A 14,732-nucleotide genomic window follows, 5' to 3' on the forward strand; every position below is an offset into this window, starting at 1 on the left:
AATATTTGATGACATTATCAGAGGTGGTAAGAATAAAATAGTCTCCAAACAGCAAAGTCTATCCCAAATGCCAGAAGATGAAACCTACTGTCAGACCTAGTTCAAATAGAGTTCACATTAACAGCAGGCTTCTTCATGCTCCTTTTCAATAGGTTCACTCCTCTCTGGCTCAATCAGCCTAAGGGTAATGGATGGGGTGCACAGCACCAACAAAAGCTTCATCTGCATCCACGGGATAACATGCATTACAAAGGAAAGGCAGGCCTTTCGGAGCACAACAATTCAATAGATGTATTTAGAAGACCCTTCCATGTTACCAATGTAAGAGCACTGAATTCTGTATTCCTTTTTTCTATCTCTTTATAAACCTTGCAACTACTATTATGCTATAAATAATGCAGGCTCTCTGGGATAAAATGATCTGAGAATGAAAGTTTGTCATAAATGAGTGCCTAGATTGAAGAGTACTTTGGGGGTGTGACACTTTTAGAGCAAGTATTTCTCATTTTCAATATATAGTTGGAGTCCCTGGAGAAAGAGTTTGCTTTTTTTTTTTCTTCTTTAAAAATATATTGAGCATTGTAGATTCTAAAGCAGTATGAGTAGTCAGTGAGTACTCATCTAATATATCTCTAAAGAGATATTTAAAAATCAAGGCAACAAGTTAGAAATGAATAATAATGTTTTCTGATGCTAACCTGACTGAAAATGAAACCAATGTTGTATCTTTATTATTGCAAGTATCGGGCAAAAGCACAGTCAGACAGTTATTCTCTGGTACCAATAAAAGGTCATTTTTCCTATAAAACTGAGGGGACCTCATTTTTCATTTTAGGCAGAATAATCATTTTTAAGAAATTTTACTTCTAAAGAATGCAAGAACATGTTGCCAAGCAAGTCTGTAGATTCAGAGAACAGACCTTGGATGTCATCCAATTCAACCACCTCAGGTTACAGATGTACTCTCTGAGGCTCAGAGGGGGGGAAAAAACCCAAGGAAATAGTTAATAAGTGACAAAGTCACAGAAGGATTAGAGTAAATATTTCCTAACTTTTAACCAAGCTGTCTTTTGACTATTCCAGGCTACCGTCTGCTTTAAAAATCGACAAGATCAAATAAGTAAATGAAGTAAAAAATGTTCCTTCGATTATTCAAAATCACGATGAAAGGGAACAGTAATTTGAGACGTGATGAAATTTAAATATCTTACTAGAAAGTGCCATTTTCATCTACCTACAGGCGCTCCTCCTATGACTGTTATGTATGTATATCTCTGTAATATTTATCTGTTTGCCTTTCATATTAAAAAAAAAAAAACCCATTGCCGTGAAGTTGATTCCAACTCAATGCGGCCCTATAGGACAGAGTAGAACTGTCCCATAGAGTTTCCAAGGAGCACCTGATGGATTCGAACTGCCAACCTTTTAGTTAGCAGCCATAGCACTTAACTACACTACGCCACCAGGGTTTTCTTGTCTTTCATAGAGTCTATAAAAAGAAGATAGATAAGTACTTTGGTGATACTAAGTACAGTACAGTCATTTTAGGAAATGGATGAACTATATGGCTTATCCTCACTTGCCAGAGATTTTAACTTTACTATTAGCTTATTGACCTTTTTATATGTATATACACAAACTCTATTTTGTAAAACTACATAGAGGAAAAAGATGGACAGAAAGCAACATAATTCGTTTGGCCAGAATTCAGTGTTTATAAAAACTTATGTATAATATCAGCACAGAGCGAGTCAATGAATATTCTACAAAAATTTAAAATATGTTTAGGCTTGTAAGTCTAGAAATTCTTTTATGGAAAATTTTTTAATGTATATTCATAAACCTATAAATGTAGATGTATTCATATAAAATTTTCAGGTATAGGGAGCATGTTTTCACACATTTTGACAATTTATTACCACGCTTAAGAACTTAAGATTTTTTTTAAATGTTTAACCAATGAAGAGATAAGTATCTGCTTAAAAAGCAATGTAACACATTTATACCAAATGTTTATACTCACTGGATTTACTCATAAAGAAGCGGGAAGCAATTCTATGTATTATTACTGCTCCATTAAAACCATAATCTATATCAAGTATATTTAATATTTAAATTACCAGCTTTGCAGTACTATATTTTTATGCTAAAAGTTATTTTAATCATATTTATTTAAAATAGTACTTTAATCTACTAATACATGACATTGAAGGAAAAGGCAACACTGGTTATAAAAAATAGCACAAAAGCAGAAACTTTAATAAAAAGTTATCTTAAAAGCTGTTAAAATAAAGCATTACGGGAAAAAGGTAGAAACAAAAACTTTCAGTAATGACTTTCACTCAGATCTATGACAAGCTAATTATTCCACAATGTCTCTTTTTCCCACCATATAATGGGTGAATATAATTTAGAGAAATGTGATGAATAATGAATGCATTCATTAATATTAAAATTTATTTTCTGACAAGTAAACAATCTTATATAAGGAAGACTGGGGAAATAAGAGGTCACACATTTCCTTAATATTTACTATTTAAAAATAATTCCCATAACATTTCAATAATCATCTCTGACCACAGAGTTGAAATAAGTAGACACAGTCATTCCAAGATTGCCAAGTCTGCAATTGCTGCTTCATTTTAACTTTCTTCAAAAGGTTTAAAAAAATAGACATTTTTAATATCTGCGTATAAACTGGACTATCGATAATTTTATCAATGCAGAGTATTAACAGAGAAGGAAAAAAAAATCACACTTACCAGATGGAGACATGTATTCTGCATTTGACCTACAAACCACTTTGATAGGCAGATTACACATTTGCAAAAAGGCCTGTAATTAACAGAAGTACAGTAAGGCCAGTGAAGTATATGCACATTTGAACATAACTTCCCCCCCAAACTAAAGTAGTAGTTGATATAGTAACACAACTGAAGAATAATAACTCAATTTAAAGTAAAGGATTTTTGTTTTCTAAACAAATGCAAAATGTCATGTTAGTACTAAAAATCGATATGACTTAGACACAAATAGATAAATGAAATTTAAAGCATTTATTCAAGTTTAAGGAAGAAAATGTAAATTATCCACATTTCTTTTACTGTATTAGTTTATGTAAGTCAGTGACATTGTATATTGCTTTTGGTTTCTTTAAGAAATCATTAAAGTCCAAATTTTATAAGCCATTGATTTCACTGCTCTTCCCAGGATCATTGTCTTTCTCTTGTGAGGGGAAAAATCCTCAAAATGTTATTCTGCTACTTCAGCATTCTCTCTAATATAATGCTCAATATCCTAAACTGTCACTTCTATGTTAATTCACTTTTTAAGGCTTAACTTGTTCATTTTAGCTTTTTTTTTTAATAATAGCAAACATTTTATAATCAACTTAAATATCCAACAATAAGGGAACAGTAAATACATTTATGGTAAATCCAAACTGTGGAATGTTATGCAGTCAGTTTTTAAAATCATATTTTTGAGGAATTTTTTATGACAAGGAATAATGTCCACATTACAATATTAAGTAAAAAAAATACAAAACTGTATGCGCCAAATCACACTAAATCACTTTTAAATATTTCTAAAATACCAGCGAACTCTTTGCCAAACCCATATGCCTTCTGCCTGGGAAAATACATAACACTCAAAGCTTACTCCCTTGTTCTTTCTGCTGTTACTTCTGGGTAAAACTTTTCCTCCACCCACAAGATTTACGTATGCTCTTTCTATAAACATATTCAACTGGGGAAGACTTAGGTTACAATGGTTCTAATTTATCACATACAAATTAGAAAACAAAACTTTTATCTATTTTGAAACTGAGGAAACTATTTTAAGTAGCAATCAAATGTAAATTAAGATAAATAAATACATTAACAAGGATATTACTTATAATATAGTAAGATTACTAAAATATTAACATCATATTGTAGGATAAGCCTACTCCTACCCAATAGATATTTCTCATAGGGTGTCTTATTACAATTCCTTCCTCAGTTCTAGATTGGAAATCAATCCTGAAGACTCTTGTTAGGTAGTAAGAATATTAAACAGTGCTTGATATCTTATACAAAGAACTCCATTTACCCAAAAGCATGTCAATTCTCTTCATCAAACCTGTCTTCCCAAAACTCTAGTCCACTGGAAATGCTTTCCTCTAAGATAAACCCCACACAAGTCTGATCCCTCGCTACTTACACCCTCTGATTCATACATTGCTCTGTAAACTTACGTATGTATGACTGATCTCTTCCAGTGAATGTAACCACTTAGAAAGCTAAGAACTAGGTTTTAATTTTTTTTGTAATTCTGTTTCCCCTTCTAATCTTCCTCATTCCTCCACACCTAATATAAGATAGGCAGTCCCCAGATTACAAACAAATTCCGTTCCTAAGTCTGTCTTTAAGTCGAATTTGTAGTTAAGTAGGAACAGTTAGGTACAGTTCGTATCTAACACCAGATAAGTCAAATGTTTGTCCTAGTATATAGTATGTAGTGTACCTTTCTATACATAAAAAAACATTAAAGAAACACTTGCAGATACACTAAAACATCTTTAACATAATAATATAGTAATAATAATGTTTTGATATGTGCCACAAAGTAGCACTAGTTTGTTATTACAAATCATTGTACGTACCTCAAAATTTTACGGGGGTTAATTTGTAACTACAGGTTGTGTATAAGTCAGACGTTCCTAACCTGGGGTCTTCTTGTACTTATAATAAGCATTCAACACCGTTTACTGACTGGGCCAGTAATCACTTCCAAGCGTTTACTGTGGCAGAGGCTGTTAGTTATCTCTCCCCCCTACCCCACCACATACATGTTCTTTCCTGTCTCTACAGTGGTGGAACTATGAATTATATCTGAGCACACAGCTACCTGAAATTAAAAACTTTATTTCACTGTCTTCCTTACAGCTGGGTATGGCCAGGGTCTAAACTCTGGTCAATTCACTTAAAGTTCTGTTCAACTCCTGGGAAACTTCTTTCAAAGAAGAAAGTATGACCTTCTCTTTTCTCCTACTGAATAGACTGTAGAAAGGGTTATAGCTATAGCAGTCAAACTGAATCAGGGAGTAGAAACTTAGTATTTGGGATTATAAAGCAGCAATAAAAAAGTGCCTAGGTCCTCGGTAATCGTGTTGTCAATCTAAAACCTGGATTGCCTATGCTTATATGAGAGCGAAATAAAGCTTCTATTTCTCTCTCTCTTTTTTTTTTTAAGGTAAAATATATATAATGAAGAGTTTACCATTTTAGCCACTTTCAAGTGTATAATTCAGCGACATTAATTACATTCACCATGCTGCGCTACCTTCACCACTATACATTTCCAAAAGTTTGACATCACCCCAAAAAAAAGAAACTCAGTACTCCTTCAGCAATAACTCCCATTCCATCAGCCCCTCTCCGTCCTTAACCCAAACCAAAACCAAACCTGTTGCCGTAGAGTTGATTTCGACTCATAGCAACCCTATACGACAGAGTAAAACTGCCCCATAGGGCTACCAAGGAGCAGCTGGTGGATTCGAACTGCCAACCTTTTGGTTAGCAACCGAGCTCTTAACCACTGCACCATCAAGGCTCCCCCCAGTAACCACTAATAAATGCCTGTCTCTATTCATTTGCCTATTCTAGATATTTCATATAAATGGGATCATACATTTGTCCTTTTGCGTCTGACTTATTTCACTCAGCATAATGTTTTCGAGGTTCGTCTATAGCAGAGTATATATCAGAATTTCATTTCTCTTTATGGCTGAATATTTCATTGTATGGACATACCATGTTTTGTTTATCCATTCATCTGCTGATGAGCACTTAGGTTGTTTCCACCTTTTGTGTATTGTGGATAATGCTGCAATGAATATTGGTGTACAACATATCTGAATTCCTGCTTTCAAGTCTATAAGCTAGAGGTGGGGCCAAGATGGCAGAGTAGTCAGATGCTTCCAGTGATCCCTCTTACAACAAAGACCTGATAAAACAAGTGAAGCGATTATATACATGACAAGTTAGGAGCCCTGAACCTCAAAGGCAAAGTTAGGAAATCGGATTGAGTAGCAGGGGTAGGGAGAGATGGTTCAGAAGCAGCGAGGAGTTGCTGGACCTGACTCAACAGGAACCGGCGCCCCTCAGGCATGATGCTCTGGTATGACTGTGGCGGGGCTGGTGGTAGCAATAGGGATGTGGTTTCCTCGGGGAGAGACAGCAAGCCACATAGTCTACTTACGCCTCTGGAATAAGAGAAGAACAGCACTCCTGGCAAAAGCTAAGTACTTCCATCTAATTTACTGCACCTCCAACCACCAAGCTGGCTTCAGTGGCTGTCGATTTCCCTGGGCCTGATACAGGTCCTACTCCATGTCCTGAGCCATTCTCCTGGCCTTGGAGAAGGAATAAATTAACAAGTGGGGGAAAAGAAAATCTGCCAGATCCCTAAGCTGGGTACTTGGGGCAGAAGCGGCTCCTGTCCGGGCACAAATGGTCCACAGATTTGAATATCTTTCACCCCTGCACGGACCTGTGTGGGGTCATTTCAGGAGTTTAGGCCCTTGTTGGCAGACTGCAATGGTGTGTGTGCCTGAGATCTGACTTCAGCTGTTTCAGTTGTGCAGTGAAGAGGTGACTTTTTGATGTTTGACACCATTTTTTCTATTAAACAGGGTCCTCACCTACCCACATTAGGGGCCTAAGGACTGGTGGATCCACCCATGTCACTTAACCACCCATGACAGGGGTCCCAGGATAAGTGGTGCCTCCCAGTCCTTATAACCAAAACCACTGGGTGCCCATGGTCCAGCTGCAGAACCCACCCATCTGTGCGCTCTAGGGAACAGGGACGCGCCTTCCTCACAGACACTTGGGGGACAGTTGTCAACCCCCTGCCTTGTTCAGAGAGTGACCCCCTGCTGTAATGAGATACGTGTGCCTACATCAATCACTCCTGCCCCTCTAAGGCTGTAGGGCAGAGCCTGCACCACACACTTGGTGACTGACTGCTTGGACAGCTGAGCTGAATCCATAAAAGAAAAGTGGATGGACTCCTAGGCTCATATACCTGGTAACAGCTCTAACCATCTGGTGACAGGACATTAGAGCTTCAAAGGCATAAATAATCACACTAGCTCACTCAAGCAGCCGATCGGGCATATCAAAATAAAACAAGGCAAGAAGCTAGGATACAGTAAGCAAACATAAAATAGATTAATAACTGATAGATGGTTCAGAGACAACAGTCAATATTAAATCACATAGAGAAGCAGACCATGATCACTTCAATAAGCTCTCAAAACAAAGAATCAAGGAATCTTCTGGACAAAGAGGTCTTCCTGGAATTATCAGCAGTAGAATAAAAAAAGATTAATATACAGAACTCTTCAAGACATCAAGAACGAGATCAGGCAAAATGCAGAACAAGCCAAGGAACACACAGATAAAGGAGTTGAAGAAATTAAAAAGGTTATTCAAGAGCATAATGAAAAATTTAATAGGCTGCAAGAATCCATAGAGAGACAGCAATCAGAAATTCAGAAGATTAACAATAAAATTACAGAATTACACAACTCAACAGAAAGTCAGAGGAACAGAATTGAGGAAGTGGAAGGAAGAATTAGAGAGATTGAAGATAAAACACCTGGAACCAATATATTTGAAGAAAAATTAAATAAAAGAATTTTTAAAAAATGAAGAAGCCCTAAGAATCATGTGGGACTCTATCAAGAGAAATAACTTACGAGTGATTGGAGTACCAGAACAGGGAGGGAGAACAGAAAATACAGAGAGAATTGTTCAAGATTTGTCGGCAGAAAACTTTCCTGATACCGTGAAAAAGGAGAAGATACCTATCCAAGATGCTCAACAAACTCCCCATAAGGTAGATTCCAAAAGAAAGTCACCAAAACATATAATAATCGAACTTGCCAAAACCAAAGATAAAGAGAATTTTAAGAGCTGCTGGGGCAAATGAAAATTTACCTACAAAGGAGAGTCAATAAGAATAAGCTCACACTACTCAACAGAAACCATGCAGGCTAGAAGGCAATGGAATGACATATATAAAGCATTGAAGGAGAAAACTGCCAGCCAAGAATCATATACCCAGCAAAACTCTCTCTCAAATATGAAGGCGAAATCGGCACATTCCCAGATAAACAGAAGGTTCGAGAATTTGCAAAAACCAAACCAAAACTACAAATACAAAAGGGAGTTCTCTGGCTAGAAAATCAGTAATATCAGATATCAACCTAACACTAGAACACAGGACAGAATGACCAGATTTCCGGACAGGGAAATCACAAAAATAAATCAAGATTTTTTTAAAAAAAAAAAAGCTCAAACAGGGAAATAGCAATGTCATTATGTAAAAGGTGAACATTAAATCAATAAAGAGGGACCAAAAAAAGGAGTCATAGATCTTTCATATCGAGAGGAAGTCAAGGTGATATAAAGAAATAAAAGTTTGGTTTAAACTTAGAAAAACAGGAATAAATATTAAGGTAACCACAAAGGAGACTAACAATCCTACACATCAAAATAAAATACAAGAAAAACATAAAGACTCAGCAGAAACAAAATTAACAACACATAAGAGGAAAAGACAATATATAAAGAAAAACTACTCAGCACAAAAAATTAAGCGGAAAAAAGAAACTGTCAACAGCACACAAAAAAAGACATCAAAATGACAGCACTAAACTCATAAAAAAAAAAAAAAAACTCATACCTATCCATAATTATGCTGAATGTAAATGGACTAAACGCACCAATAAAGAGACAGAGAGTGGCAGGATGGATAAAAAAAACATGATCTGTCTATATGCTGCCTACAAGAGACAAACCTTAAAGACACAAACAAACTAAAATTCAAAGCATGAAAAAAATACATCAAGCAAACAATCAAAAAAAGAGCCAGAGTGGCAATAGCCATTTCTGACAAAATAGAATTTAAAGTTAAATCCACCACAAAGGATAAGGAAGGATGCTATATAATGATTAAAGGGACAATATACCAGGAGGATATAATCATATTAAATATTTACACACCCAATGACAGGGCTTCGAGATACATAAAACAAACTCTAACAGCATTGAAAAGTAAGATACACAGCTCCACAATAATAGTAGGAGACTTCAACACACCACTTTCGGAGAAGGACGGAACATCCAGAAAGAAGCTCAATAAAGACATGGAAGATCTAAATGCCACAATCAACCATTCTGACCTCATAGACACACACAGAACACTTCATCCAACAGCGGCCAAATATACTTTCTTTTCCAATGCACATGGAACATTCTCTAGAATAGACCACATATTAGGTCATAAAGCAAGCCTTAACAGAATCCAAAACATCAAAATATTACAAAGCATCTTCTCCGACCATAGAGCCATAAAAGTGGAAATCAGTAACAGAAAAAGCAGGGAAAAGAAACCAAACATTTGGAAACTGAACAACACCCTGCTCAAAAACAACTGAGTTATAGAAGAAATTAAGGACGGAATAAAGAAATTCATAGAATCCAATGAGAATGAAATACTTCCTATCAGAACCTCTGAGACACAGCTAAAGCAGTGCTCAGAGATCAATTTATATCACTAAATGAACACATCCTAAAAAAAGAAAGGACCAAAATCAAAGAATTATCCCTACAACTCAAACAAATAGAAAGAAAGCAACAAAAGAAACCATCAGGCACCAGAAGAAAGCAACTAATAATAATTAGACCAGAATTAAATGAAATAGAGAACAGAAAAACAATTGAAAGAATTAACAAGACCAAAAGGTGGTTCTTTGAAGAAGTTAACAAAATCGATAAACCACTGGCCAAACTGACAAAAGAAAAATAGGAGGAAGCAAATAACCTGAATAAGAAATGAGATAGGTGATATCACAAGAGACCCAACTAAAATTAAAAGAATCACATCAGATTACTACAAAAAACTGTACTCTAACAAATTCGAAAACCTAGAAGAAATTCAAGTCTGTAAGCTTCTATCTTTTTAAGCCACTGCTACTTTGGGCTTTTCTGTCACTCACGGCCAAGCCGAATCCTAACTAATCTACCAATTACTGTTTCTAAGTTTAAACACCACCTCACCCAACCAAATGTCGATTCCCTCTAAATGTTGTAAAAATTTACAACAATAACGTTGTTTCTCGATAGACCCACAAGTGTAAACTAGGGCAGTGCTTCTCAAATTTCAGCAGGCATCAAAATCATCTGTAAGGTTTGTTAAAACACAGTTGCTAGGAGGGAAAGAATTAGAATAAGTATAATCAGCTCTTAAAAAGCCTGGCTGAGAAGAAAAAGAAGAAAGGAGTAGAATGGCCAACTCATTCCTATTACGTATGCATATGTATCAATGCTAAAGAAGATTTGAGCCCATTAAAACGCAAATAGGAAAAAACAACAGTAGAAATAGGCTAAAATACAAGAAAGAGGTGTAATAACTGATATATACGATCCAGGAGAAGGTAAACAGGGATGAAGTAAAAGTATGGGTTGAAGGATTTGTTTGTCAGGAAACAGGACGCTTTTCCCACTGTAATATGAGGGAACTGGTCAAGAAGCTGTAAGGAAAGAAAAGAAAATGAGAGAGTGTCCACATTCTGTGAAGTGGAAAGAGAGAATATCTGCTAAGAATGACGTACTAGGAGAGAGGAGGGGACTGAGGCCTTCGGAAGAGCGAAGAGTTTGAAAGAACTGCTTAATGTATCTTCTCAAGGGCCTGAATAATATTTAGTTGCTAATTAACAATTATAATATTATACGAAATAGGAAATATGGTATCTTTTGCTTAAACTACATACATAAAAACCAAAAAAACTAAACTCGCTGCCGTCGAGGCTATTCCGACTCATAGCAACCCTACAGGACAGAACAGAACTGCCCCATAGGGTTTCCAAGGAGCAGCTGGTGGATTCAAACTGCCAATCTTTTGGATAGCGGCTGGACGATTAACCACTGAAACATCAGAGCTCCAAACTACACACATAGTGGTAACTATACTAATCAATATTCCAAAAAAAAGAGTTGTGTTTCACTAAAACAAGTATATAAGAAAAATTATGTTTTGCAATCAAACCCATGCTTTTGTCTTGATATTTTTACTTTACTAAAAACTGACTTAATTTTGACCAATTTAACAACACTCAGCTTACCAAAGACCTCAATAGTGATGTAATTCTGGTTAGCCAAAGATTAATTTTACAGCATTTACTACAATTACTCACCACTGATTCAAAATGAATTTTCTGAATTAATCTGAAGTTCACAAAGTTTCATGTCACAAGTAATGTTTTCATTCAAATATTAAAAATGCAAAAACAGAACACTGTCATGGCTATCTTCAAGAACATAAAGATCTAAAACCAAATCAGGCCTGGAAAGTATCTCTCCTTTCTGTTGCAGGATGGAAGAAAACCTCCTAAACCAAAAAAAAAAAAAGAAAAAAAACCTGCCGTCTAGTCCATTCCGATTCATAGCGACCCTATAGGACAGAGGAGAACTGCCCCATAGTGTTTCCAAGGCTACAAATCTTTACAGAAGCAGACTGCCACATCATTCTCCCTCACAGCAGCTGGTGGGTTCGAACCATCAACTATTCAGTTAGCTCTTGAGTGCTTTAACCACTGTGCCACCATCAGCATCCAAAAGTACTCCAAATAAAGCAGGTAATACACCAACTTAAACATGTTTTTATTATCAATTCTGAGATAGTAATCTGCATACTTTTATTCTTATGTAAATACAAAGAAAATGTTATTCTAATTATAATCACTTAGAATATTCACCTATTTTCTGTTCTCCAGGTAGATATTTTACTCCAAACTAATTTAAATAATCGATAACATAAAATAATTTAAATAAAAAACTTAGAATATTCTATCAGAATAATATTCTATAACTGCACTGTCCAATATGGTAGCCATATTGACTATTTAAATCGAAATTAATAAAAGTACTTTTTTTTTTTTTTTTTTTAATTCAGTCACACTAGCCACATTTCAAGTACTCAACAGCTACAAGCGGCTAGCGGCTATGGACCAAATAGAGAATATATAGAATATCTCCATCATCACAGGAATTTCTAGTGGACAGTGTGGGTCTACAACAATGTCAATTACTGCTTAAAAGAAAGCTTAGTTAGAAAGACTGACATTATCTAAAAGTGATTAGACTAAGCACTATAAACAACATGGGTAATAGTACAGTACCCCACATATCCTGCAAGTGATCAATCAGCTTTTGATAATGGTGAAATATTAAACACTATAATATTTCTAATTTCAGAGAGAACTAATAATATGGTTTACTCGTTTGCTGAGCAACTCCCATTACTAAAATGATCAGGCAAATTTATTAACACATGAAAACTAAAAACTAAACAGTAGATAAAGCTGAAACCAATAAATACACTCATTCTTTCTATATAAATTTATTAAGTGCTTAAGCATATAACATGATGGAAAATATTTTAATTTTTTATAATTTTAATTGCACTTGCAGTTCAGTGAAAGTTTACTAATCAAGTCAGTCTTTCACACAAAAACCCATATACACCTTGTTGTTGTTGTTGTTGTTGTTAGGTGCCATCGAGTTGGTTCCAACTCACGGCGACCCTACGCACAACAGAATGAAACACTGCGCGGTCCTGCACCATCCTTACAATCGTTGTTATGCTTGAGCTCATTGTTGCAGCCACTGTGTCAATCCAGCTCGTTGACGGTCGTCCTCTTTTCCGCTGACCCTGTACTCTGCCAAGCATGATGTCCTTCTCCAGGGACTGATCCCTCCTGACAACATGTCCAAAGTATGTAAGACACAGTTTCGCCATCCTTGCCTCTAAGGAGCATTCTGGCTGCACTTCTTCCAAGACAGATTTGTTCGTTCTTTTGGCAGTCCATGGTATTTTAAATATTCTTCACCTACACCACAGTTCAAAGGCATCCTTATTCATTGTCCAGCTTTCACATACCTATGATGTGATTGAAAATACCATGGCTTGGTTTTTTTTGGGGGGGGGGGGCTAGCGCGCCTCAGTCTTCAGGGTGACATCTTCGCTCTTCAACACTTTGAAGAGATCCGTTGCAGCACATTTGCCCAATGCAATGCGTCTTTTGATTTCTTGACTGCTGCTTCCACGGCTGTTGATTGTGGATCCAAGTCAAATGAAATCCTTGACAACTTCAATCTTTTCTCCGTATGTCATGATGTTGCTCATTGGTCCCGTTGTGAGGATTTCTGTTTTCTTTATGTTGAGGCGTAAGCCATACTGAAGGCTGCGGTCTTTGATCTTCATTAGCAAGTGCTTCAAGTCCTCTGCACTTTCAGCAAGCAAGGTTGTGTCATCTGCATAACACAGGCTGTTAAAGAGTCTTCCTCCAATCCTGATGCCCCGTTCTTTTTCATACAGTCCAGCTTCTCGGATTATTTGTTCAGCATACAGATTAAATAGGTATGGTGAAAGACTACAACCCTGACGCACACCTTTCCGGAATTTAAAACAATCAGTATCCCCTTGTTCTGTCGGAACAACTGCCTCTTGATCTATGTAAAGGTTCCTCACGAGCACAATTAAGTGTTCTGGAATTCCCATTCTTCGCAGTGTTATCCATAGTTTGTTATAATCCACACAGTCGAATGCCTTTGCATAGTCAATAAAACACAGGTAAACATCCCTCTGGTATTCTCTTTCAGCCAGGATCCATCTGACATCAGCAATGATGTCCCTGGTTCCACGTCCTCTTCTGAAACCAGCCTGAATTTCTGGCAGTTTCCTGTAGATATACAGCTGCAGCCGTTTTTGAATGACCTTCAGCAAAATTTTGCTTGCATGTGATATTAATGACATTGTTCTATAATTTCCACATTGAGCTGGATAACCTTTCTTGGAAATAGGCATAAATATGGATCTCTTGCAGTCAGTTGGCCAGGAAGCTGTATTCCATATTTCTTGGCATAGACAAGTGAGCACCTCCAGCGCTGCGTCTGTTTCTTGAAACATCTCAATTGATATTCCATCAGTTCCTGGAGCCTTGTTTTTCGCCAATGCCTTCAGAGCAGCTTGGATCTCTTCCTTCAGTACCATCGGTTCCTGATCATATGCCACCTCTTGAAATGGTTGAATATCGACTAATTCTTTTTGGTATAATGACTCTGTGTATTCCTTCCATCTTCTTTTGATGCTTCCTGCGTCATTTAATATTTTCCCCATGGAATCCCTCACTATCGCAACTCGAGGCTTGAATTTTTTCTTCAGTTCTTTCATCTTGAGAAACACCGAGCGTATTCTTCCCTTTTGGTTTTCCATCTCCAGCTCTTTGCACATGTCATTATAATACTTTACTTTGTCTTCTCGAGAGGCCCATTGAAATCTTCTGTTCAGTTCTTTTACTTCATCAATTCTTCCTTTTGCTTTAGCTGCTCGACGCTCAAGAGCAAGTTTCAGAGTCTCCTCTGGCATCCATCTTGGTCTTTTCTTTCTTTCCTGTCTTTTCAGTGACCTCTTGCTTTCTTCATGGATGATGTCCTTGATGTCATTCCACAACTCATCTGGTCTGCGATCACTAGTGTTCGATGCGTCAAATCTATTCTTCAGATGGTCTCTAAACTCAGGTGGGATATACTCAAGGTCATGCTTTGGCTGTCGTGGACTTGCTCTGATTTTCTTCAGTTTCAGCTTGAACTTGCATATGAGCAATTGATGGTCTGTTC

The 14,732-nt window shown here is 36.6% G+C and overlaps 1 protein-coding gene across 1 annotated transcript in view; it reads right to left on the bottom strand.

The window, feature by feature from the left end:
* Positions 1 to 14,732, bottom strand: part of MTX2 (metaxin 2) — a 97,256-nt gene that overhangs the window by 17,926 nt on the left and 64,598 nt on the right. The window contains exon 5 of the mRNA XM_023542819.2: positions 2,763 to 2,835. Within this exon, the coding sequence (XP_023398587.2) occupies positions 2,763 to 2,835 (73 nt within the window). The remainder of the gene's footprint in view (positions 1 to 2,762; positions 2,836 to 14,732) is intronic.

Source organism: Loxodonta africana, chromosome 6 (genome assembly GCF_030014295.1).
Source record: "Loxodonta africana isolate mLoxAfr1 chromosome 6, mLoxAfr1.hap2, whole genome shotgun sequence".
In the NCBI taxonomy this organism is placed as follows: Eukaryota; Metazoa; Chordata; class Mammalia; order Proboscidea; family Elephantidae; genus Loxodonta; species Loxodonta africana.